The sequence below is a fragment of the Filicampus tigris genome, chromosome 5 (assembly GCF_054856515.1).
Source record: "Filicampus tigris isolate MCC_2025a chromosome 5, RoL_Ftig_1.0, whole genome shotgun sequence".
NCBI lineage: Eukaryota > Metazoa > Chordata > Actinopteri > Syngnathiformes > Syngnathidae > Filicampus > Filicampus tigris.
Window position 1 is genome coordinate 26,435,521 of NC_141221.1, and position 24,997 is coordinate 26,460,517.

At 41.2% G+C, this 24,997-nt stretch overlaps 1 protein-coding gene across 1 annotated transcript in view; it reads left to right on the forward strand.

Annotated features, from left to right (window-relative positions):
• Positions 1 to 24,997, forward strand: part of adgrd2 (adhesion G protein-coupled receptor D2) — a 63,499-nt gene that overhangs the window by 13,988 nt on the left and 24,514 nt on the right. The window contains exons 8-16 of the mRNA XM_086030909.1: positions 3,043 to 3,154; positions 19,119 to 19,253; positions 19,613 to 19,721; positions 20,470 to 20,575; positions 20,658 to 20,713; positions 20,892 to 21,018; positions 21,145 to 21,248; positions 21,491 to 21,593; positions 23,201 to 23,354. Coding sequence (XP_085887035.1) covers positions 3,043 to 3,154; positions 19,119 to 19,253; positions 19,613 to 19,721; positions 20,470 to 20,575; positions 20,658 to 20,713; positions 20,892 to 21,018; positions 21,145 to 21,248; positions 21,491 to 21,593; positions 23,201 to 23,354 — 1,006 coding nt within the window. The remainder of the gene's footprint in view (positions 1 to 3,042; positions 3,155 to 19,118; positions 19,254 to 19,612; positions 19,722 to 20,469; positions 20,576 to 20,657; positions 20,714 to 20,891; positions 21,019 to 21,144; positions 21,249 to 21,490; positions 21,594 to 23,200; positions 23,355 to 24,997) is intronic.

The following is a 24,997-nucleotide window of genomic DNA, read 5'->3' on the forward strand; positions in this document are numbered from 1 at the left end:
CATCCTTTTATGTGGCCTGTGAAGGCAAATCATGTGTTTTGACTTGACATGTTTCTTTGAAATCGTCTTCACTGTTAACATAACATACCGTATGAGATATTGCAAGCATTTGTTATCATACCCTCCTTTAACTCATTCAGTAACAGACATTTTCAGACCCTTTTTTACCCTAACGTTTGAAAAAAATATAAATACATTCCTGGGATTGAATGGCTGGATTGTGAAAAGACATAATTATGTCTTTTGGATTGAAAAATAGTTGAACAAACTATTGTATTCACTGGCTTCTGATTTCAAAAGAAATTATCCATCAATTTGTTGTGTTTATGTGATAATATAAGACAATCATACATTTATGGGGGTTCAGAGTCGTAAGGGCCCTCGGAAGGACTCCATAACTATGATGTGGCCCATGACAAAAATGAGTTTGTGTAGAGTAATAAGTTCCGTAAGTTTAAGTTACTTTTAAGTTCCTTTTTCTTATATCAGGGTTTCATTGATTTAATAATGATTTGACATTTTAAAAGTAACTTTCACTAAACTGGCACAAACAGGTCAGGCTTAGAATTTCATAAAAATTGTATTTTGGTGCCTTCAACTCAAAAAGTCACTGGCAAAATATTTGAGGCAGCACAGAAAAAATTTCCTGTGACACTGAACAGGCAAATTAAGAAATTGGAACAATACATGCATATTTCAAGTAAAAATTGGTTTGTTTTACCTTTCATTAATGTCTCGGGAACTGTAATGACACATTCCTTTACGACCGAAATGTCTCTTCATGTTCGCATATGTTACCTCCAATTAACAGTAACAGTGGTAAATCAATCCTGCAAATCTCTGAAACAAATGGTTTGATTATGGTCATGCGATCACAAGAGCTACCATAATATAGCTACGGACGGACACAAGCCAGCAGCTCGACAATCCACATCCTTTGCTTGGAGGAAGAGTTCAACCTAGCGTGGTCATCTGCCAGTCACAGAGCACATCTCAACAATTATCATCATTCACTCACATTCACAGTTCAGGTTGAACTCCCTTCTCACCCAAAGCCAGCTGGGATAGGCTGTGGTCCATCCATCCATCCATTATCTATACCGCTTATCCTCACAAGGGTCGCGGGGAATGCTGGAGCCTATCTCAGCAGTCTTCAGGCAGTAGGCGGGGGACACCCTGAATTGGTTGCCAGACAGGGCACACAAAGACAAACATCCGCACTCACAATCACAATCACACCTAGGGGCACTTTAGAGTGTCCAATTAACTTACCAAGCATGTTTTTGGAATGTGCGAGGAAACCGGAGTACCCGGAGAAAACCCACGCAGGCACGGGGAGAACATGCAAACTCCACACAGGGAGGCCGAGGCCGGTATCTAACCCTCGACCTCTGAACTGTGAGGCGGACGTGCTAACCAGTCGAGCACCGTGGTGCCTAGGCTGTGGTATTTTTATTTATTTACTTTTCATCTTCTCAAGTCTAATGATAGTTTGCAGTATGCCCTGCCAAAAGAGAAGAGAGATGTTAAACATAAAGGCAATACAATTACGTGATCATTGCAGTCACTTTTGTAGGCTATTGAAACCAGTGAGTACATTTCCGCTTCTCACCACGAGAGGGCAATGTGTTTTTATTCATGAATTTGTGTACCTTGAGGTTATCAGGGACAAGTGAACAGGGCCATCAATTGCGTTATCAAGCTGCTTATTTCTGGAATAACACATAGCTCAAATATTTTCACACGTGTAGCTTTTGCCTTTCTCTACATGAAACCTACAAGTACATTCAAAATGCCACAGAAGCTCACATTCAGACAGACTGATTGAAGGGATGATGACAGAACCATTCTTTTTTTTTTCCTCAGCATTTTTAAGTATATTGGCAAGCGTTATATAATTGTCATATATCTACTCATTTTCTACACAGCTTGTCCACATTAGTGTGGGCGGTAATTGGAGTCATCTGAGCTAACTTCGGGCAAGAGGGTACCTGGACTGGTCAGTCGCATGGCACATAAACAACTATTCACACTTATGGGCAATTTAATGTCTTCATTTGACAAAAAAAAAAAACATGCCTGAAGTGGGTGGAAGCCAGGAAAACCTGAAGAATAATTAATCTACGCCCAGGGAGAACATGCAAACTCCACACCAAGATGCTGTTTGGGCGATTTGAACCCTGATAACCTGTGAGGCTGCCATGATCAACACTATTCTGTTCAGCCTGTTATTTATAATAATAATAATAATAGTAATAATAATAATAATAATAACCATAATTATTAAAGATAATAATAATCATCATCATCATCATTCTTCTTCTTCTTATTATTATTACAGTACTCGTGCTCATAGAAGCCTAAATTGCATCTTTTTTTTAACCCCTTATTCCACTCTGCAAGTGATGTGCTTGTGGATCCATATGGAAGCAACTCATGGCAAGTGTTGTGTTCGTTTTAGCGCTCGCCTCCCTTCCCCCTGGCCTCTCAACACTCCAAGGCCATCTCAGCCCAGATTCAATGGATGAGCATCTCTTTGACAAACTGTTGCCATGCTCTTTCCCTTAACCGCCTCCTTGCCACACTGCCCCTGCTTGTATCCAAGGCTGAGCTCTCCTGAACATTGTGTTTAGAATGAGAGGTTTCAAAACTGACAATGGAAAAATGCACGATTACCCCTGCATTATAGGCTTAGCCATTGGACTCTGTGAGTGTTATTTAGCCAAACTGTATTTAGGCTCTGCAAACAGTAAACAATGCTGATAACATTTTTGTAAATACTGCGAAACATCTCTTAATACATATATTAATAAATAAGGGACTCGGCCCATCAGTTTCCTTTGGATATTAATTATTAAACTGCTAAAATGTCTTTCTTTGAAGACCGGAAGCCTTTTCAAGATGAGACCAACTTTGACTTCATGTAATTGTCTGGTGTCACAATATTTTGTGTATCTGCATGCTTTCGTATAGCTCGCTAGCTGAGCTTAGTATGCTATAGAAGGGAGTGTGGTTAACGTGCCAGTGTTGCATGTGCTATAGGTGGTGAATGGGCCCATGGACGTAGTGAAGAGTATTGACCGGATGGTGACCAGCTTGAGCTCCAGGTTGATGGCAGAGAGGGATCATCTGACCTTTCACAGCCCCAACATCAGTGAGTGTCACACTCCAGAAGTGGGGGACAGAAGTCATGCAACTTAGATGGTGTCGCCGTTTATTTTATTATTTGGGACTCGCTTGGCTAAAACGTACGAAAGACTGCACTTGAATTTGACTTGGTATTCATAAGACTCAATTAGGCTTACACATATGCCTTGATAAGTCTCTTTGTTGTTTCCAGTTGAAAAATAATTACTTTCAACAAGGTGTGTCATTACTGTATTTTTTTTTCCTGAAAGAAAGTAATATTTTGTCCATGTTAAAAAAACCAATACAGATTTTTTCTGTCTGTTCTATTAATTTGCTGTGTCCCACGCACACAGCCTCGCTGCTCTCGCTCACTCCTTCCGCTTGCGCTCGGCTCGCCCCCTGGCTTTTTCATTAAATCCATAGATGCCAACCCCTATTATCACCTGAGCTAATATACAATATATATATATATATATATATATATATATATATATATATATATATATATATATATATATATATATATATATATATATATATGAATACACTAATTATGTGTGTGTATATATAGTAATATACGCCGAGCACGCCGGGAGAAAACTAATTGTTTGATTTTTATCAAACTTCACAGAAAACAAAATAATAATAGTTCATCACATCGAACTACCTTTCAATTAGGGATGGGAATTTCGACTAATTTTCCCGCCGACTAGTCTAAAATTTTATTGTCGACTAGTCTATAAGAAAGAAAACTTGAAATTTAATACATATTGATTTCAAAGTTTATAATGCAAATGTTTTGTGTATTTACAGTAGGGGCTATTTCAGCCCAAACATTAAGGACAGTTTGTTAATTTAAATTCTATTTGTGTAACAACAAGTGACTGAATAAAAGTGAAGTGAAGAGAAATACATTTCTGATACATTTGCCAATGCAATGAATGGCATTTATTATGAATAATGTAATGAGTTATTGGTACCGACTCCCAGTCCAGCAGGGTCTCATTCGCCATATGTTAGCTGCATTATCACGCACACAGGCGACGGCTTTATTTTCTCTCTCTCTTGGTGCTCAGCTTGTTGACAGAGGCAGAGACGTGAGGAACACAATAATGTGTTCTTAATGCAGCGTTTAACCGACTAGCAAAATACTAAACATTTCATAAATCGTAGACGGTTAAACTTTACATTTTAAATATGAGGTGGTAAAGGGATTTCCCAACAACGTCATTGGCCAATAGAATCAGGGTTTCTTGTTTTGATGGGCCTCCGCTAAATCCGAGTTTGCCAAATCCGGCACAGCAAAAGGGAAAGAAAATGGCGGCTGCCGGACGGTGATCTGGATTTTATAACATTTTATAACGTACCCTCGTGCCTTCGGAAATTCACTCTGCAGCCCAAACACTATGGGCGCGTTTTGGGAATTCACTCTGGGCAATTTCAGAAACACGGTCTGAGCACACACTAGTTCAGACGGTTCGGAAACCCAGAGCGTTGTTTAAATGTGCCGTTCGGTTATTCAGTTGGTTATTCAGTTATTCATTCAGTTAATCGGTTCTTCATTCATCAAAAGTGTAGTGCTGGTGCATGGTCCAACTGGGGACACAGTGTGCCAGTGCGTCAGGCAGTCCAGATGGAAACAGTTCAAGCACGAGCTGCTGATTTGTTTAGAACATAGGCTGCGTTTGGAAATTAACAGGAGGGGAGCATGCTCTGCCTCTTTCAACACACACACACTAAGAGTAGTGCACCGTTTAGAGTGAATTTCGGAATGCGCCCTCTGATGCCGTGCATTGGTAATTGCTCCCTTCAATTAATTTCCGTAGACAGCCTATGTTGTAAACCAATCAGCAGCTTATGCTTGAACTGTTTCCATCTGAACTCCATGACGCATTGGCACACCGTGTCCCCAGTGGAGCAAGCACCGGCACTCCGTTTTTGGTGCACTCTGAATAACCAAGCGGCACATTTCAGCAATCCTCTGAGTTTCCGAACAATCACGTGAAGCAGTGCGCACTCAGAGCATATTTAAAGATAGTTTTGTACCGGTTTAACATGGCTTACTTATTTAACTTCTACTCATCCACCTTTCATCGATCAGAATTGTGGCTTATTCGCCACAATGAAGCGATGATGAGTGACTTTTAGATGGGTGGCTGCTAGCCATCACGCTAGCTAGCCAGCCAAAGCCACGCACAGCTGCCAGCACTGTAGTCACATGCTTGAAGTTGGTTTTTAACATGGCTGATGATGCCATGACATACACAAACTTTATCATAATTGATTGGTACATTTTTATGTCAGCCAATCACAAGTCACAGTACTTTCAGGACCTCGCTCCCTCACACATATTTCGCGCGGCTCTTCCTCTGCTGAACATTCTGCACAACAGCAGAACACACGGCAAATGCAACAAAATACGTCCAAGCTGGTACAGTTAGCATCTCTGCAAATCACAGATCAGGACTCTGACAATATACATCCAGACCATCATAATTTATAAAACTCTTACCACAGTTTCAAATAATGCATAACTATAACAACAGGGTCATGAACACTTTTAAAGACCATTCCTAGAGTCAACACATTAGATAAAATGTTGTAACAGCTACTCTAACTTAACTAGTTTAAAACAGCTCATTAGCTTACATTTTATGTTTGTGTTTTTTTAACGTAGTCACCACCACAGCATATGAAAATAATGTGTCATTTAATAACAAACAGCACAATTTCATTTGATTCTCTTTTAACTGAATCAGTGGTTCTAAACAAACCACCCGTTTAATTGATTGCATTAAAGTAAAGAAGACATACCGCTCACACGAGGAAGAATCAAACCCAATATATTTATAAAGCACATTTAAGTTTAGCAAAGTGCTGTACATATCAGAAGGGTAAAATTACTATTTCAGAGGTACAAGGTTTTGGCCCGACGCCAGCGACATGCACCTATATTTGACCAGAAGAAGACAAAGAAAGTGTGTACATTTTGGAAGACAAGTCTGTATTCTCTGATTTGTCTTTTCGATGTATTACTGTATATGCCATGTATATGCAATATGCTATATCATGCTAAATACATTCAAACTAGGGGTGGGAATCTATGGGTACTTCACGATTCGACCCGATTCCGATTCAGAGGCCCACGATTCAATTCAATTCCGATTCAGATGCCTATGATTCGATTCTGATTCATCACTACATTGGCTTACATTTTATAGTCCATGCAAAACACTGGTACCTTTTAAAAAACAAAAAACTCAAGGAAGAGCAATGATTTATATTTCACACTTTGACTTCGCTGTGCTCGTATGAGGTTTTGCTTGTCCTGCCATCTTGTCATATGTTAGCTTAGCCTAGCACAGACATCTGACGTACAAACGCACTTAATCACTTGCGCATGCTTTTTGTTTGTTAATTTAAACTTTAAATATCGATTATTAATACCTATGAATCGCTTCAGAATCTTTTTAATACGCCGAACGAAGCATTGAGAAAAACGATTATCGTTCCCACCCCTAATTCTAACCCTCTGTAACTTGATAAAAATGTATGAGTAGGGAAGTAAACATAGCATCACTGATGCACCTCACATATCTCAACTGTCACGTACGTATACAATGAAATAGACCCTTCAATATAATTTAGCAGTCTTCATCAAGATCTATAGGGTCAGTGCTCCTTGTCAAATAGTTTTAGATGGAGCTCAAATATCCTGCTCTCTGCGTTGTGTTATGCTGGAACTAGTGACAGGAGACGTGATGGTTGCTCAACTCGTTTACTTCCTTCTGTATAAACACACGACGTGCGGTGGTCAGTTCCAGAAAGCCTTATTGGCACGCTCGGCAGCGACACAAATGGACTGTTGTATATACATTTATATATATTCATGCAATAATAATAATAATAATAATAATAATAATAATAATAATAATATACATTCATACAAAATGTAAAATAAAAGAAATACAGTAAAAATGTACCTGTATAAACACATGACCTGGTCAGCTCCAGAAAGCCTTATCAGCACACTAAGTGGTAAATTGTTAAATTAGCATTTGTGGCTAATTGTCTACTAACAAATGCACTGTGGCACCCAACTCACCTCGGCAGCGACACAAATGGACTGGCGGCAATTGCGACACACCCAGCTATTTATATCCACCGCATGACAGAGAGGGGCGCTGTTGAGCCATTATGTCTAAACAAGTGGAATCACTCCAGTACCAAAGGAAATCTGTTACATACCCCCTCTGTCAAATTCCACACAGAGAAAAAAAAAATCTGACCAGCACACGCCATATAATCCATCCTCATCTTGAACATCACTGGTATAACCAACAGAACAACATCCATACAAAAATACTGTAAATCTCTCCTTTCTTATGAAACTGATGAGGACATACAACCTAAAATTACAGTCATGGTACCCAGTTATTACAACCATTCCAACAAGAATTAGTGTGGGAAAAGGCTGATCAAACCTCATCACCATACACAGGGTGTCAGTCACTGACGGAACAGGATCCGGTGGGACACCAGGCACCTGACTGTCATTCTCTCGCACAGAGACATCTGTCGGAAGCCTAGAGACTTCCTCAGACTGCTTCTCCTCTTCAACGTCCACCAACTCATCAATGAGCTCCAGTTCCTCTCCGGCAGTAGCTTCTGATGGTAGGGCAGACAGCCATACTCTTGTCCGATACTCCACAGAATCCACCTTGCCTTCATCATCCACCTCCGCCTCACTGGTATTCACAGAACTGGATATGGAAGACACATCTACTTCACATGAAGGAACATCTTCAGAGAGTGGAACGAAGTTCACCGGCATAATTAAGTTGCGATGCACAACTTTCTCCCGCCCAGTGTCAGTATGCTGGATCCTGAAGGTGTTCAATGCCATTCAATGCCACCACAACATAGATGGCGTTCTCCCAGCGGTCTGACAACTTCTTCCAACGCTCCCCTTTGTTGGCCAGCAGCACTCTATCTCCCACCTCCACAGATGCTCCACGCACTTTCCGGTTGTTGAGATCTGTGTGCCACTGTAACTGCCCAGAATGCAGACGTCTAGGAAAGCCATAGATACAAAAGTAATTGTGCCAAAGCTGATGTGCAACTGCTTTTGCAGACTGGTTGGGGCACAAGAAGGCCTGTGCCATCTTCGTGAAAAGGTCTGTGACTACGAGCACATCCAAGGACCGATTAGTGGAATCTTCAGCCGACCAGATGTCGATGCACACCAACTCAAGAGGCTCAGAGGTTCTGATGTTTTCCAAAGGCACCCTGGCTTCTGGTTCTGGTGCTTTGATCACTACTTACCGTCTGCAGCACCTCACATACTCCACCACATCCTTGTGTAAGTTGGGCCAGTGAAACCTCTGTCTTGCAAGGTACGATGTCCATTGTTGCCCTTGGTGGCCCGCCTCATCATGGACACCTTGCAGTACTCTGGAGGTAGAGACCACATACAGATATGTATTCTTCTTGGTGACATGGTTCTTTGCTACACGATACAGGTCACCATTCCGCACCACCAACATTGCCCAACTCTTCAACAGTCTCACTGCACCAATTGGTTCTCTGGCACGTTCCCTTCTCAATGGTCATCGGCCCCCCTCTACAAAGAATATCACTCTGATGAGAACACTGTCATCCCTCTGCTTCTCCATCAACAACTCCGGAGAGAGCACTTCTGCCCCGCTAATCTCTAACAGCCTGAGGGCAATGTGCCAGTAAAAATGCATGTGGGCAGGGCTTGGAATCCTGCAGTTCATGTGCCTGGAAAACAGCTTGTACCTCCTGTGATTTCAGAGTGTCCGTCTGAACCACTGATGCACGCTGCAAGGCAATAGGCTGGCACCCATCAGTGTCAACGTCAACTGGATGAACAGACCAGCGGAATGCTTCCTGCACTCCATGAGCACACACTGCCGCCGCCTCCGCAAGCAAATCTTCATAGGGCACTTTGGTCAACCGGTGTAATGCACTAAACTGCACAAACGGTTCCCTGCTTAAAGCATCCACAACTACATTTCTGGGACCAGGAATGTACTTTATATCAAACTGGAACGATGCCAACTTTGCAACCCATCGATCTTCACACGCATCAAGTCGAGTCTTGGACAGAATATACGTGAGAGGATTATTATCCGTCCACACGGTAAACTGATGGCCCCTCAACCAATGTTGAAACTTGTCGCATACTGCCCGCTTTAAGGTGAAAAACTCCAGCCTATGAGCAGAATATCTGGATTGTGCATAACTGAGTGATTTACTCGCAAATGCAATGGGCCTTGCCATCGATCCACCAGCCGGAACTTGAGATAGCACAGCAGCAAGACGCGTCCACTGACAACAAGAATGGCTCGTCGAAGTTTGGATGGGCCAGAGGGACCTGGTCCAACAGTGCCTGCTTCAAAAGCTGAAAAGCCTGCCCACAGATATCGGTACAGTCTTCAACACATAATTTTCTCTGCAACTGTTTGCACTACTTATACCTTCCTTTACCATGCGGACTCTTGTTGCCAGTTGTAAGACTAAACAAAGGCTTGGCAATAGAAGATAAATTTTCAATGAACTGCTGGTAAAACACCACCATTCCAAGGAATGCCCGAATTCTCCGTTGTGAGGGGATCTTCGTGCCAGGCTCCATAACATCTGTTTCAGTTAGAGAGGTTATGGCCACTACTTTGTCCGGATCAGTTTTGATGCCATCAGCGTCGATAGTATGTCCCAAAAATTTCACCCTCACGTCACCAGACTTATTCCACGCCAATACCAACGGTGAGGCAAATTCACTGCTGGAACTTCTGATGATTTCTCGTTCCTCCATATCATCTAAAGCTTGTCTCCCTTTCTCATATTGCGTTGGTGGGATGCGCCGACACGGCAGTCTGAAAGGAGTTTTGTCCACAACTCTAATTCGGTGAAGAAAACAATCGACTTTGCCGCAATCCATCTTGGCCCTGGAAAAAAAGTACTCAAACTCAGCAATAAGGTCGACCAATCGGTCTTTGCAAGCTGAGGAGACATGACAGGAGTCGATGTCAATGTCAGACAGTCCAATGTCAAGCAACACTGAGTGAGACGAATTAGTCAAAGATGGCTCTGCTTGAGGGGGAGAATCAGGTAAGCTGGAGGCTCCAGTGGTTACACTACGCAGGTCATGGTCGTTTAACAGTGCTGTAGATGGTAACTGTACATTTTGCTGGACACTCAATGGTGGATCACTGACATTCTCAAGACTGTCGAAGCATTCTACAGCCATACATGAATGCATATCAGCCAGTTTAGCATTTAGTTTTAAAGTAACAGGCTTGTCCGTGGCATTTATTACCTTTAAAGGCAACCACCCATCATCTGCAAGTAAAGCCACGGTCCTTCCCACCATGACTGATTTAGGTCTCGATCTTGCGGTTGTGGGTTCCATCATGACTATGCTGCCAGCTGGCAAAACACTCACTTGCTGCATCTTGCCCCAGACCAAGTGTTCAGTCATAGGCTCCAGCGTGACAGCTCTCTTCAATTTAACAACACCAACCTTCTTCGAGCCGTCATCAGACAGGCTGTCCATCTTGGCCACCAAACTCAACAGCTCCCTCTGTCGTCCGCCGTCACTTTGCATCTGAGTGGAACCGTCATCAAAAAGACTCCTCTCCAGCCTGAGACGGTGAACCAGATACCTCAGTAGATTTCTGCCGATGATGAAACAATCACTCTGGCCCTCAACCACAAGTATTGGCACGATTACCTTGCAAAAACGGGCCTCTACTTCCAGGTCACGCACACCTGATGGTTTAGCTTTCAAACCACCACATCCTATCAAGACAACATCAGTGGCCTTAAAGGCTGTTTAACTAATCACATTTTGCTCCAACAATTGAGGGACAACGGTGGAGCTCAGGGTACAAGCCATCGAGCCACTGTCTAACATCGCCTTGACTGGAACTTTTCCACCCAAAGTTAGATTTTCGTAAAACAATTCATCATGTGGTTTCAGCCGATGAATGTTTTGGAAAACTGGTCTATGTCCTTGTTCTCTTTCCTCACACATACTTAGATAGATTGATTCCAAATCTAAAATCCAGCCAATTGAGAGGCCTATTCGGGATGCCATCCCTGTCAAAAGTTCTTCAGCCCTATTGGTATCCTCCAATTTCAAAGTCACATGACAAGAAACATCATTATTCTCAAAAACAGGGTCTGATTTAGGAGTAGACGAACCTGGATTGAACAAAAATCCACCCCTTCCCTTGCCTGGCGCTGGCATTGGAGTAAATGGAAACAACCCTCTTCCACTCCCAAAAACATTACTATCAGCCATCATTCACAAAAAAATTAGACCCACAAGTAATGTAAAAAAAATACAAACCCACCACAAGATAAACCCTATTGAAAATACTACCAGAGAAAAAAAATACAGCATTCACCAACACACCGGCATCAATTTAAGCATACTACATAGGCAGTGAACCAGAAAACACTGTTCAATGAAGCAACACCACCACCTAGTGGTCAAAATGTCATAAATCTTACTGCGACCACAGATGATGTCATGAAGAACGCAACATTGGTGTACTGTAATCACGTCAGGCAATAGTCGTATTCGTGTTTGGTGATAATGCACCGGACTTTCGAAAAAAAAAAAAAAACCACTCAAAAAGAAGTTGTGATGTTAACATACGATAAAATTTAAATTTAAAACCATTATTATAACCATTATACAGTAACCATGGTTATAATAATGGTGATAAATACTAACAACAACAATAATCGCAGTAAACACTATGCCTACATATATAAACTTTTGTTATTTTGGAGGACATAGCACACGGCCGTCACGCGCCCGGTGTGTTTTTGTTTTCACGTGTTACGAAGTGCAGGCTTGTCAAATGAAGCGGATGACTACATGTCTGGTTAAACGTTCTGTTGCGCTGAAATAAAAACAATAATTAATAAAGCACTCAAGCACCAAACAAGTTTTGAAATAAAAGTCCAATTTAATGGCAAACCAACATTATGATGATCGCACCACATTATAGTTGCAGAAGACAGAGAGGATAATAATATTTAAGTGCACATATGTTTATTGTAATAAATGTTTTCAAAATAAAGTTGTCCCATGTCGACAACAACGTCATTTCCTAGTTGCTGCAGACCGGGGCGCCTCATCTCGATCTGGCGAGGGACTTTAAGTTTGTCAGAGCTCTTATATGTTTTCATACGCTTGCCCCTGGTACTGGGATGGGCTTAACATTAGCCGTTAGCTTGGAGAAACAGATGCCAAATAAAGCTTGTCCCCGTGAGCACGAAAGGAGTGGTGTTGGTGAGCGGTTCCTTCCTTGGCGAATCGCGAATCATTCATAGCAAAACTCAGTTCACTCACTGACTGCATGGAGTTCTCGTTCGCGTGAAGGAGAAATGGCAGCGACACGTTCACTCACTGAATCGTTGGTGAACGGGAAATGACAACACTGATCCCCGCAGCGACATGTTCACTCACAGAATCGATGGTGACCGGGAAATGACATCACTGATTCCCGCAGCGACACGTTCATTCACTGAATCGTTGGTTAACGGGAAATGAAATCACTGATTCCCGCAACGACACGTTCCCTCACTGAATCGTTGGTGAACGGGAAATGACATCACTGATTCCCGCAGCAACCCGTTCACTCACCGAATCGTTGGTGAATGGGAAATTACATCACTGATTCCTTCGTGAAGGCCAATAGCGTGGCATTATGTTCAGTAAATCCCGCTTACATTCGACGTTGGCTGCTGATTGGTCGATCGCGAAGATTGACAATATGCGCGTGGCTGAGCTCAAATGAACTGAGAAAAGAACGAATCACTTCAGGAAGTGATCCATTCACTCATGTTCACTGAAAAGATTCGTTCTTTTTGAACGAATCGTTCGCGAACGACCCAACACTACGCGGCACCAATGTAACCCTTTTTGTTTGAGATGGAGCTCAAATCTCCTGCTCTCTGCTTTGTGTTATGCTGGAATTAGTGACAGGAGACGTGATGGTTGCTCGACTCGTTTACTTCCTTCTGTATAAACACACGACGTGCGCTGGTCAGTTCCAGAAAGCCTTATCGGCACACTAAGGGGTAAATTGTTAAATTAGCATTTGTGGCTAATTTTCTACTAACAAATGCACAGCGGCACCCAACTCACCTCGGCAACGACACAAATGGACTGGCATCAATTGCGACACACCCAGCTATTTATATCCACCGCATGACAGAGAGGGGCGTTGTTGAGCCATTATATCTAAACAAGTGGAATCACTCCAGTACCAAAGTAACTCTGTTACATAAGCAGCGATGGGGGACTTGAGTCATATGACTGCTATTTTTAGGACTAGCGATTGACTTGCTTGCCAAAAACAGGGGAATGACTTGACTTGGGACTTGGTATCTAAATGACTCGACTTGACTTAGACTTGGACTTCATGACTTGACAATTGATCCTGTTTATAGTTTTACATTTGCATTTGAACAGCAAAAAAGAAAGAAATAAAATTTCTTTTTTTTTTGTTCATTCACGCCAACCTATGGCAACCCGGTCAGCGTCACTTGTTAGTGTGATGTGGCAACGTAAACACCAACAGCAATGGAGCAACTCCGAGGACTAATTTGGATTATTTTGTCCTTAATGTACATTGACGAAAATAGGATGGAAAAACGCATGGTTTACACCTCACGGGATGAAGACACAACAAAGACGTCTAACTTCATTCGTCATTATTACAAAATCCACAGAGATGTAATAGACAACCTTAGCTAGCGATATGAACGCTGGTTTTGGAAAAGTGAAAAAAATGATTTTGAACATTTAAGTACTGCTACATAACATAAATAGGGGTGGGATGATTTGTGAACTGTCCGAACCGTTCGTTTTGACTGTCGCGTTTCCGTTCGCATAAGCAAAGGCCCCCTCTCCATTTAATAACGAGGTGAAGTGCTGTGCAGTGTGCACATCGAAAGTAGCTTCTATTCATCAAAACATAGACACTAGGGGTGGGCGGATCGATCCAAATATCGATATTATCGATATTAAGCAAGTACTTGAATCAGATCGATACTATTGTCCTGGGATCTATACTTCGCTCCTCCACCAATTTCCTCCAAGCACCGCTTCTCTGGCCAAATAGCGCACCCCCCCCTCCCCTCTCTCGCCCAGCACCTCCTGCTACTCTCTCCCAGGCACACTTTTCGCCCCTCCTTGGCAGAGAGGGCGACGGGAGAGTGAGAGAGCGGCTGGAACCTAAAGCAATGGCAGAGCCAAACAAGAAGCGGAGGGAGGCTAGCGCGGTGTGGACTTTTTTTTACAACAACAGAAAAGGAAAGTGTGATTTGTGTAAGAAAGTGCTCCGCTACTGTGGTAACACCACGAATTTACACAAACATATGAAAAAAGCTCACCCTACAGAAAGCAACGAGCTGTAAGCAAAGTTGAGGGAGGAGGAGAAGGGGGGAGATCTCCAAGCCAGAACACTCCCGCGGACACAGAGACAACGTACTCTGGCAGAGGCTATTCAGCCCAAAAAAAATCAACAATAGTTGTTGTAGAAGTACTTTATTTTCTTATAGTGTTAAAGGTTTTTACATTGTATTGTTTACTCCATTTGCACTTTCTGACTTTATTTACAAAATATTGTGCAATGGAAGGTATTATAGTTGTGAACTTGACATTGTTATATTTCGTCGCAAATCAAATACAAATCGTCGCTGTCCTGTGAAAAACACTTTTCTCCATTTTTATTTCATTTTCTTATTTTTATATGAATCATGTTTCCGTGTTACAGACATCACTTTAAAGTGAAAAATAAAAAAGTTCCAAAAATTGGAGATAAGTGTTTTTCACAGGACAGCGACGATTTGTATTTTCGTTACATTGGTGCTTTTTTTGGTTTGACTCTCTTGATTTTTGTTCTGAAACAGTTGTTGTAGTAGAAGCATTTTATTTTTTTATACTGTTAAAGTTTGCATTGTAGTTATTTAAGAAAAAATTCAACATATATATTAGCGATGGGACGAGACAAAAATCCCACGAGACGAGATGTCTCACGAGATTGAGTCCGCGAGAACGAGACAAGACGAGACGAGATTTTTGCTAAATTTTCGAATATTAAAAAAAATACCTAATGTAATTTTTTTCAGTTTTCAAAATGTTTTTTATCGAACAGACTGCAAGAAAATTAATCATCTAGCTCTTAAGTGCAAATGCAAACAGGAGTCACTTTCGATACATGCTCATAAATATTGCTGCAATAACAGCTAAAGCTGAGATCTTTCCTCTTACTGAATACTTTGACAAAATCCAGCTGTGCTCGTGGGGCAGTAACTCAATTGTACATAGTGTTTTATCTTAATTTATTGGCTTTATTCATTTATATTTTTTTAAATATTTTATATGTTTGTTAATATTTATTGATATATTTATTAATAGATGTATCACTGCGTCTTATTGTTTTTTTATTTATTGTATTGTTTTGCTGTTATGAAATGCGCTATATAAATAAAATTGTATTGTATTGTAGAGTTCAACTTGTTTCTCAGTCGATCTTCAACAAGAGGAATGTCACTGCGTCTGTGTCAAGATTTCTGCAACTCGTCGTAGTTCTGGGCTCCTCAGAGCTGCAGATACGGCACCCCACTGCTCTAGATTGCGAGCCATCATGTCCAAAGAGTTGTTCTATGTTTATGTCCATAATTAGTTTGCGGGCAGTTCGAGCTGTCTTTGTTTAGACGTCAAAAGTGCTGCTGCTGTTGAGTATCGGTGAAAAAAAAGAAACTATACGCTTGACAAGTCTAAACAAACATGATACGCGGCCAACTTTGGACCAGCTGCCCTAGCGTTGCGTTCATCGCCTGCACGATAAGCACTTAATGTGTGGCTCAAAGCCAGCCTCACGTATCGCCACAACCATGTTGCGAGCGTTGTCGGTCACAAGTTCCCATTCGGTGACAGCTCCTTTTAGGACATCTGCTATATTTACCCGGACTCCAAAACACCGTCAAATAGATCTCGTGCTGTGCAGGGACGAGAAATCTCGTGGCGTTCTAATCCCGCGAGATCTCTTATATGGGCGGCACGGTGGACGACTGGTTAGCACGTCCGCCTCACAGTTTAGAGGCCGTGGGTTTTCTCCGGGTACTCCGGTTTCCTCCCACATTCCAAAAACATGCATGGTAAGTTGATTGGACTCTCTAAATTGCCCCTAGGTGTGAGTGTGGATGTTTGTTTGTCTCGGTGTGCCCTGCGATTAGCTGGCAACCAATTCATGGTGTCCCCCGCCTACTGCCAGAAGACAGCTGGGATAGGCTCCAGCACGACCGCGACCCTTGTGAGGATAAGCGGTATGGATAATGGATGGATGGATGGATATATATATATATATATATATATATATATATATATATATATATATATATATATATATATATATATATATATATATATATATATATATATATATATATATATATATATAATATACAATATACAATATACAAACTCAAGGGGGATCATAACATTTCCAAGCAAAGTATCGGTATCGTATCGGTATCGGCCGATACTACCCTGTATTTACTTAGTATCGGATCGATACCAAAATTCCCAGTATCCCCCACCCCTAATAGACACCGCTGTCACCGGCATGTTGCTAGCATAGAGCACTATAGAGTGTATGCGGAGTACTTCTCTGGTCGCAAGCGTATTGGCCATATTTGATGTGGCAGCGCCCCCCTAAACTAATGCACATCAACTTCAAAACGCGACAATCTACAAACTGCACAACGTTAATGCTTTTCGTTCACCCATTAACACACACCGATTAGATTTGGGTTACAGATTGGCACCTGAAACAAAGTACTGTATGTCGTGATGATATACAGTACACATTTACGCCCTCATTCAGCATATTTCAGTATTTAACACTGCGTGCCACTAATATCAATGTTAGTATGAAAAAATAACAATGCGTTCTTCTAAATAATTTAAGTGTAGATATTCATTTTATAAGTTCATTGTTTTTCATTTCAATTTTAGAGACATAAATGTTCATTACATTTTTAGAGATAATGTACTTTTTTTAGTAGGATCAGTCATTTCTTTTTTTGTTTGTTTTTTATCACTCCAACATGTTTTACTGAGCAAGATTTTATGACTTAACTTATGACTTGCTTGAACCAAGTAATGACTCGACTTGCTTGATTTTTTTCCACAGTGACTTGGGACTTGCTTAAGACTTGATGATTATAACTCGAGACTTACTTGTAACTTTCACATATGTGAGTTACTCCCACCTCTGGATGAAAGACGTGTGCGTCTACATCTACACGGTTACTGGCGACCATCTCTAAATCTTGCAGCACCAAAAGAGTCAGAATCAACAACAGAGTCAACAAGTGTTGACAAAAGAAACATATTAATGTTTTGGCGCTGGCTGAAATCAAGTTGACCGTGGTGCATTTTTTGGTCACAGGAGTACAATACACTGCACAGGTCGCTGCATACCTGAGGTACACATTATCAAACCTTAGATTTTCTACTTTACAAACTGGCAATTACCTTGATTTCTACAAGGAAAACAAATCTTATGAATGCTTCTTGCATTCTTACACCTCCACAGAAGTATGCTTATGTTGTCCTAGTAACATAATTCCTCCAAATGTTAATCAGTCTTGATTGCAATCCAAAGTAGTTATCTGAATGTGTTTAAACCATGGCATATTTTACTTGGAGTAACTAATTAAAAAAAAAAAAAATTGAAGTAGAAGTACAGAGACTCTGGTGAATGTAGAAGTACTGATTCAACTCTTGTACTAGACGACTTCCAACTCTTTTGAGTTAAAAAGTACAGACTCTTTCTGAAATGTATCTATGTACGAAACATGGAAAAACGTTTTCTTTGCACAAAATACTAACATTGTGCTTGTATTGTTGATCAACATGATCTTATTTAAATGATAAATTAGCTAATGATAACTGAAAAATATACCTCACTTGAATGTACTTTTTTTCCAGATTAAACAGAATTTTTTAATGCCAGAAGCTGGTGGTTTTTAGGATGGACGCAACACATAAATAAGAGCATGGACGGGGAATATCTTGCTCATCTGAATCAGTTGTCATCGGTGCTACCTGGTCCATGTTCCTCCACGTCACTGCTGTCCATATTTTCTCAATCTTAGCTCAATCTGTCAAAAGGTCAACCGGAGTTGACTTTACCTCTCTCCGTTAACATCTTTTTTACATTGTCAGCCTTCAACAGCGGTTGAAAAACGTACCACACCCATTTTGAAAAATGAAGGAGTAGAAAATATAGATACATGTTTTCTATTGTAGGGAGTACAAGTAACAAGTCTAAAGAAAAACAAATACTCAAGTAAAGTGCAGATACATTAACATGTTCCGTAATGCAGCCTCTTAAAGCGCAAGTCAACCCAAAGATATTTTTTTCAAGAATATGTTCCCAGCATGCCCACTAGTTGAAACATGGCATTCTGATTAATTTTGCGGTTGTGGAATATAAGTTAAGCAGCAAAATGCACTCGTTTTTAGCCATCTCCGGGGGCGGCCATTTTGTCTTCTGTCGACTGAAAATGACATCACATCTGCTCGAACAATCACGGCTGATTGGTCGTTGTGAGCAGTTGTGATGTCATTTTCAGTCATATATATATATATATATATATATATATATATATATATATATATATATATATATATATATATATGTCCAACAATTGGTGTATTGTCACTGATGTGGTTTTCGTTAATACATATCTAAAGAAAAATCTCAGTCTCCTGTCCACTCTCTCTTCAAGCAAAACCTAGTAGATCTTCTGTTGATTAGCCTATTGATTGTCACATTGCAATTGTGCCCTGGTTCTTTCATGAACCAGGTTGCTACATACGCAATATTCCACTGTCCAGTGAATCCGCTTTGCTCTATTGTTATTTGCAGAATTAGCCGTGCAGCAGCAGAGGCTTCAGGAATCATCCAAAGGAACCAGTTTCTGTGGGCCTGAGACTGAGAAACACTCTCACTCAGACTGTATTTCAGTCCCACATCAAAAGATCCAGGATCTCCTTAACAAGGGTAGACTGAACACTCCATCAGCCAGTCATTTTCTTTCACTTAAGTCAATCGCACCTTCAGACTTGCCGTATTAGTGACAACACAGTCACATCGCTCGCTTTGTTTGCAAATGAGACACATTCAGTCATACAGGTGAATGCACCGACTATGAACAGATTTGAGAACATGTAGTAGCATTCATATTTTCTCCTTCCAAGGTCGTGCAATAAAGTGTAGATGGAGGCACGCACTTGGGTTTTGCAACAACCATACGTCTTGAACAATAAATGATCTTAAACTAACACTTTCTGAGTATTGTTTTATTTATCTGCTGAAAGCTAGACATATCTTTTGAATCTGTTATTGTGCCTAATGAACAGGATTTCATAAACTCACCCTGGTCAACACCTGGTATGGATCTCTGCGGCCTCTTTTCAATCCTGAAGGAAACATCAGCATGGTTCCGACTGTCACGGATGGCAGCCAAAGGTAGCTATTCTACAAGAATACATTGAGTTGTTTTCTTTTCTTATGTAATCCCTTTTGAGCCGTCAACATTGCAGTCTTACTTGAACAGTTTATCTGCAAATTGAGACTTTCCTTTAATTGTATATCTTAAATCAGGTCCAATATCATTTCAGAACAGTAAAACAAAACATCTGCTTTTGTAGAGTTTACTAACAAGAGTTTAAGACCACACAATGAGGCCCAATAGGTCCTAACACAAGCAATACTTTGACAACAGGGAGAAGGAATTGCTATACAGTAGGGATGGAACGATTCACTCAAGCCCCGATTTGATTTTCGGTTCTCGATTTTCGATTTGATTAGATTTTTTAAAAATTGCTACAATCTTGTCTCTGTGCACTAGTGTGGTTCTATAGCCATCCACAAATGCAATACGCAATGGTTTTTGGCGCAAAAGCATAATTTGATCTACACATTCAAAATGTGCCATGCATCCGGAATGAAAAAAAACGTTTCAAGACATCATTTTCCAGATGAATTTAAGCAACTCGATTTTCGATGAATCGAATCGATTTATCGGGACGAATCGATTTTAAATTGATTTTCGATTAATCATTAGATCCCCACTATACAGTATACTTTATTCATAAATTATATTTATTAGTAAACATTTCCCATTTTATTTGGCAGTGATTTTATTTGTTTTTGTTTTTTCGTTTTTTAGGTGTAAGCATTGTCACAGTATTGAGAGTTGTTGTATGCGCTTTAGGTATTTGGGTACGATCCTGGGCTCCTCTGTCATATCCACCACAGTGTTGGGAGACAACCAGCACGTCAGTAGCCCAGTCCACTTTCAACTGCGTCACAAAATGCAGGTGAGAAGCTCATTTTATTACAGTGTTCACAATTCTTCTTTCAATCATCACATTTATTGTATTGGCTCTATGTATCCAATAGAATCCTGCTGGTGCTGTATATGATCCAGTGTGCGCCTTCTGGGATTTTAATCTCACGTAAGAACACTTTGGAACAAAATAGCAATTTGGAATTTTGGATGCCTTTCCAATACCAAAGTTATCTCACTATAAGATCAAAACAATGACAACGCCCCAAAGTGTTGAAGTTATTTAAATATTTCCATTCTTCCCATTCCATATGGGTTTAGATAACCACATATCTCTGTCTATCTAGTCCAGAGGCCGGTGGATGGTGGAATACCAAAGGGTGCGAGGTCATTTCCAAACAATATGGCTACACTGTGTGCTACTGCAATCACACCACCAATTTTGCATTGCTACTACAGGTCTATGAAGCCCAGGTAACCTTCACTCTGTGTTCAATCTGGCATTTTTTTAAATCAGTGTTTGCTGCTATTTACAGCTCATAGGTTTATTATGTACTGTGTGCGGGGGATGCGCTATGTGTGCGCGTGTGTGTGATTCAGCCGAGCCCAGAAAACAAAAAAGCTTTGCAGGTGCTGACGTTCATTGGCTGTGGAGTGTCTCTGTGTGGCCTCCTCTTCACCTTCATCCTCTTCATTGCTGTGGGGTGAGTCACAAATATCACAGAGCACACCCTTTTAAAGCGCAGAGGTTGAAAAGCATTTCAAAAAACCCTACCAGATTCACATCAGGGAAAAAAAATGGACAGATTTGTTGAGGAGCTTTAGAGAATTTCCTTTTTAAATACTGAACATTCCCACTCGCTGTTTCGATTAGATATTTGATGGCAATGTAATATTGTAATTATAGTCTTAAAATAATATTTATATTCTGTTTGCCTTCATATAGGGTTCCTAAATCGGACCGCACCACTGTCCATAAGAACCTGATTGTTGCTCTCAGCATTGCTGAGTTGCTGTTAATGTGCAGTGACTGGGCGTCTGCCAATGAGGTGAGAATCCACGATGAGTCGATTCTTTCAACGCAAGTAGCACAAGGTTGACAACAGTTGAAGAATACTTGGAGTTTGTTAAAAAAGAAGACAGCATGCACAAAGTACGTGAAGCATAGAAAGAAGATTAACATTTGAATGGGGTACAAATGTTTTTAAACAGGTGAATGAAGTAATCTGACGGATTGCACAGGTGACGCATAACTGGGTAGAACACAAGTGTGTGCTACAATCTTTGCCTGTCTCAAGAGATTAGGTAAAATAGAGGTGAATAGAGAATTAAACTTAAAAACAGACATCAGAATGTCGGAAAACAAGCATGTAATCAACACATTTCTAAAGGTTACTGTGTGTGTGATGGTGCGACAATACGGCAACACACTCTAATCCTGGAAGCAGCACCGTACATACTTGTGATATGAATTACAGCTACTGTATTTGAGCATTTTTCGTCAAAATATGAAAGATCAATTCCAATCATCAGTTGCTTAATGCCCACATTTTTAAGCCTAGCAGCAATGTGCCTGTTTTGAGGAGGCGGTCCTGTCTTCACAAAACGAGCCATTGCTCAGTGAAGCCACTGCCAAGTATGGCTTCTAAAAAGTGACCGCATTGCTTGTTTTTTTTCATTCATGGCAGCGGCACTTGATCACCAAGCCGCTGAATTACACTTAATCATTGAGAGTAGCTGTGCCCTGCGACTGGCTGGCGACCAGTTCGGGGTGTAGTCTGCCTTCGCCCATTGACGGCTGGGATAGGCTCCAGCAACTCCCCGCGACCCTATATAGGATAAGCGGTTTGGAAGATGACATGACATGACATGACATTGAGAGTAGCATCTAGGAACGGGACAATACAACAATGATGTGCATTGACGCTACATAACTTTAGCTGGCTTCAAAGTGCAACTCACAATAAAACGCAGTAAAATGTAAAACCACTTGCACGAGTGGAAGATTCCACAGAAAAAAACTGAAGAGCACTGGCTTCATTCAAATCTCCGTTGTGGATTCATTCCAATTTCACTTTTTAATAAGGGTGTAACGAAAACTGTTTTGAATCGGAAAATTGGTTTGATTTCTAAGATGAGAGAGCATTGAATCGACCAAAATTGTTCCACGTTAAAATATATGAAATATATGTGTGTGTGTATATATTATATATATATATATTATTGTCAGTAAATCTAAAAAAGCTTGAAACCGTTTGAAAAGTTTCAAAGTTTATCCAAATTTGCCTTGCCGGTATTTGGGGACGATAATGGTGTGCAGCTAGTCCCTCAAGTTGCAATATTGGTTTGTGCGCTTTCCTACACAATTCGATGCCAGAAGGAAAGGGCTTTACAAAAAAATAAATAAATAACTGTATGCTGTACCAAAAATAGCATGTTCGTGAGATGTTTACATGAGCTTGCTCCATTGAACAACAGACAGAATATACTGTAAATATGACATGCTCCATTTGAGGTCATGCTTTTCATTGTTTGCCTTTGGGACATTAACCCTTTGGGACTGTCTCCACAGCCAACATGGTCACCACGACATAAAAAATGTAAAAGCACCTGTTGTATTGACGTTATTATTTCTTTCCGCTTTTGATTCCTACAGAGTGCCTGTTTTGTGGTGACTGCGCTGCTCCATCTCTTCTTCATGGCCTCTTTTTCCTGGATGCTGGTTGAAGGTTTGCTATTGTGGAGCAAAGTAGTGTCTGTCAACATCAGTGAAGACCGCAGAATGAAATTGTACTACATCATTGGTTGGGGTAAGCACATAGTCATACTTAAATTCTTACTGCCCATCAGTGTAGTTAACATCAAAACAAATTGATCGTCATGATTTTGGTCGGTCCAGAAAAAAAGACAAAATAGAGGACCAACTGTGGGTAATGCATTTTCCCAAGGTTCCATGAGAGAAACTGCAGTAGTTATTGAGAGTTTAATGCCTTTATATAAAGTAGTAACTTGTATTGTTTCAATCAGCTGATGGTATTTGTTGTTACAATTAGGAAATAAAAAAAAAAAAACATGACATATGAACAGTATGTTGAATGTATATATCCGCCTTGTGTCTTTTATCTTGCCATTCCAACAAAAATTTACAGAAAAATATGGTATATTTTGGAGATATATCGAATTGCGATTAATTACGATCAATTATTTTTTAAGCTGTGATTATCCATCCATTATCGATGGGCGTGCTGGAGCCTATCCCAGCTGTCTTTGGGCAGAAGGCGGGGGAAACCCTGAATTGGTTGCCAGCCAATCGCAGGGCACACAGAGACAAACAACCGCACTCACACTCACACCTAGGGGCAATTTAGAGTGATCAATTAACCTGCCATGCATGTTTTGGGAATGTGGGAGGAAACCGGAGTACCCGGAGAAAACCCACTCAGGCACGGGGAGAACATGCAAACTCCACACAGGGAGGCCGGAGCCAGGATCGAACCCACGACCTCTGAACTGTGAGGCGGATGTGCTAACCAGTCGACCACCGCGCCGCCAAGCTGTGATTAACTTGATTAAAATTTTTGAATATATATATCGCAGTTGCTATTATGGTCCTTTTATGCTTTGTCCTTTATGATGTCATATAGGCCTTAAGTCTTACAGTTTAAAACTTTGAGTTAGACAGTGACACATTGTCAGTGCGTCAAACCATCATTAGTGAGGATGCAAACTCTCTACTAGTCCTGATCTCTGTTGTTACTTTGTATTCTTGATGAATACTTTTTACTCTTCAACTTCTGTGTCATATCTGCAAATGGGTCCAAATCCCGATCCTCACATGACAGAACGTACTGACCAGTCATGGACCCAGCAGACTCAGACACAATCCCTCAAGCCAAAGACATCACCGCCTGCTCCTAACCATCCCTCCACCTCCTATCAGGGAGTGATTGTCTCACCGGGTGCTGCTTTGCCTTTTCACTGGGAACCTCTCGTGTCGCTCCTTCACGATGGGTCGCTTAAGCCGTCGCAAGTCACGGTCTGCCTCCAACCACGCTCAGCCTGCTGACCACCCCTAAACCCTTTGTGTAAGCTCTGTCTTTTCTTCCATGTCTCTCTCATCTTTGCCACCTACTTGTCCTAATTTTTCCTAATTCCGTTGGCCATTTACACGGGGCCCCTGCGGGGTGGCCAACGTGGACGCCCGAGTAGGGGTTCTGGTTCCTCCCGTAAATCCGCTTTTTCCAAGTCGCGTCACTCCGAACCTGTACCCTTAGTATCCACCACTGAACCCTTCCCTTCAGACCCTACTTTGGGTGCCCGGTTAGCCATTTATACGGGACCCCCGCGGGGTGAGTAGAGTTTCTGGTTCCTCCTCAGCTTTTTCCAAGTCACATCATTACGAACCTTTACCCAAGCCACTACACTCCCCACCTTGTTCGACACCTCGTTCACT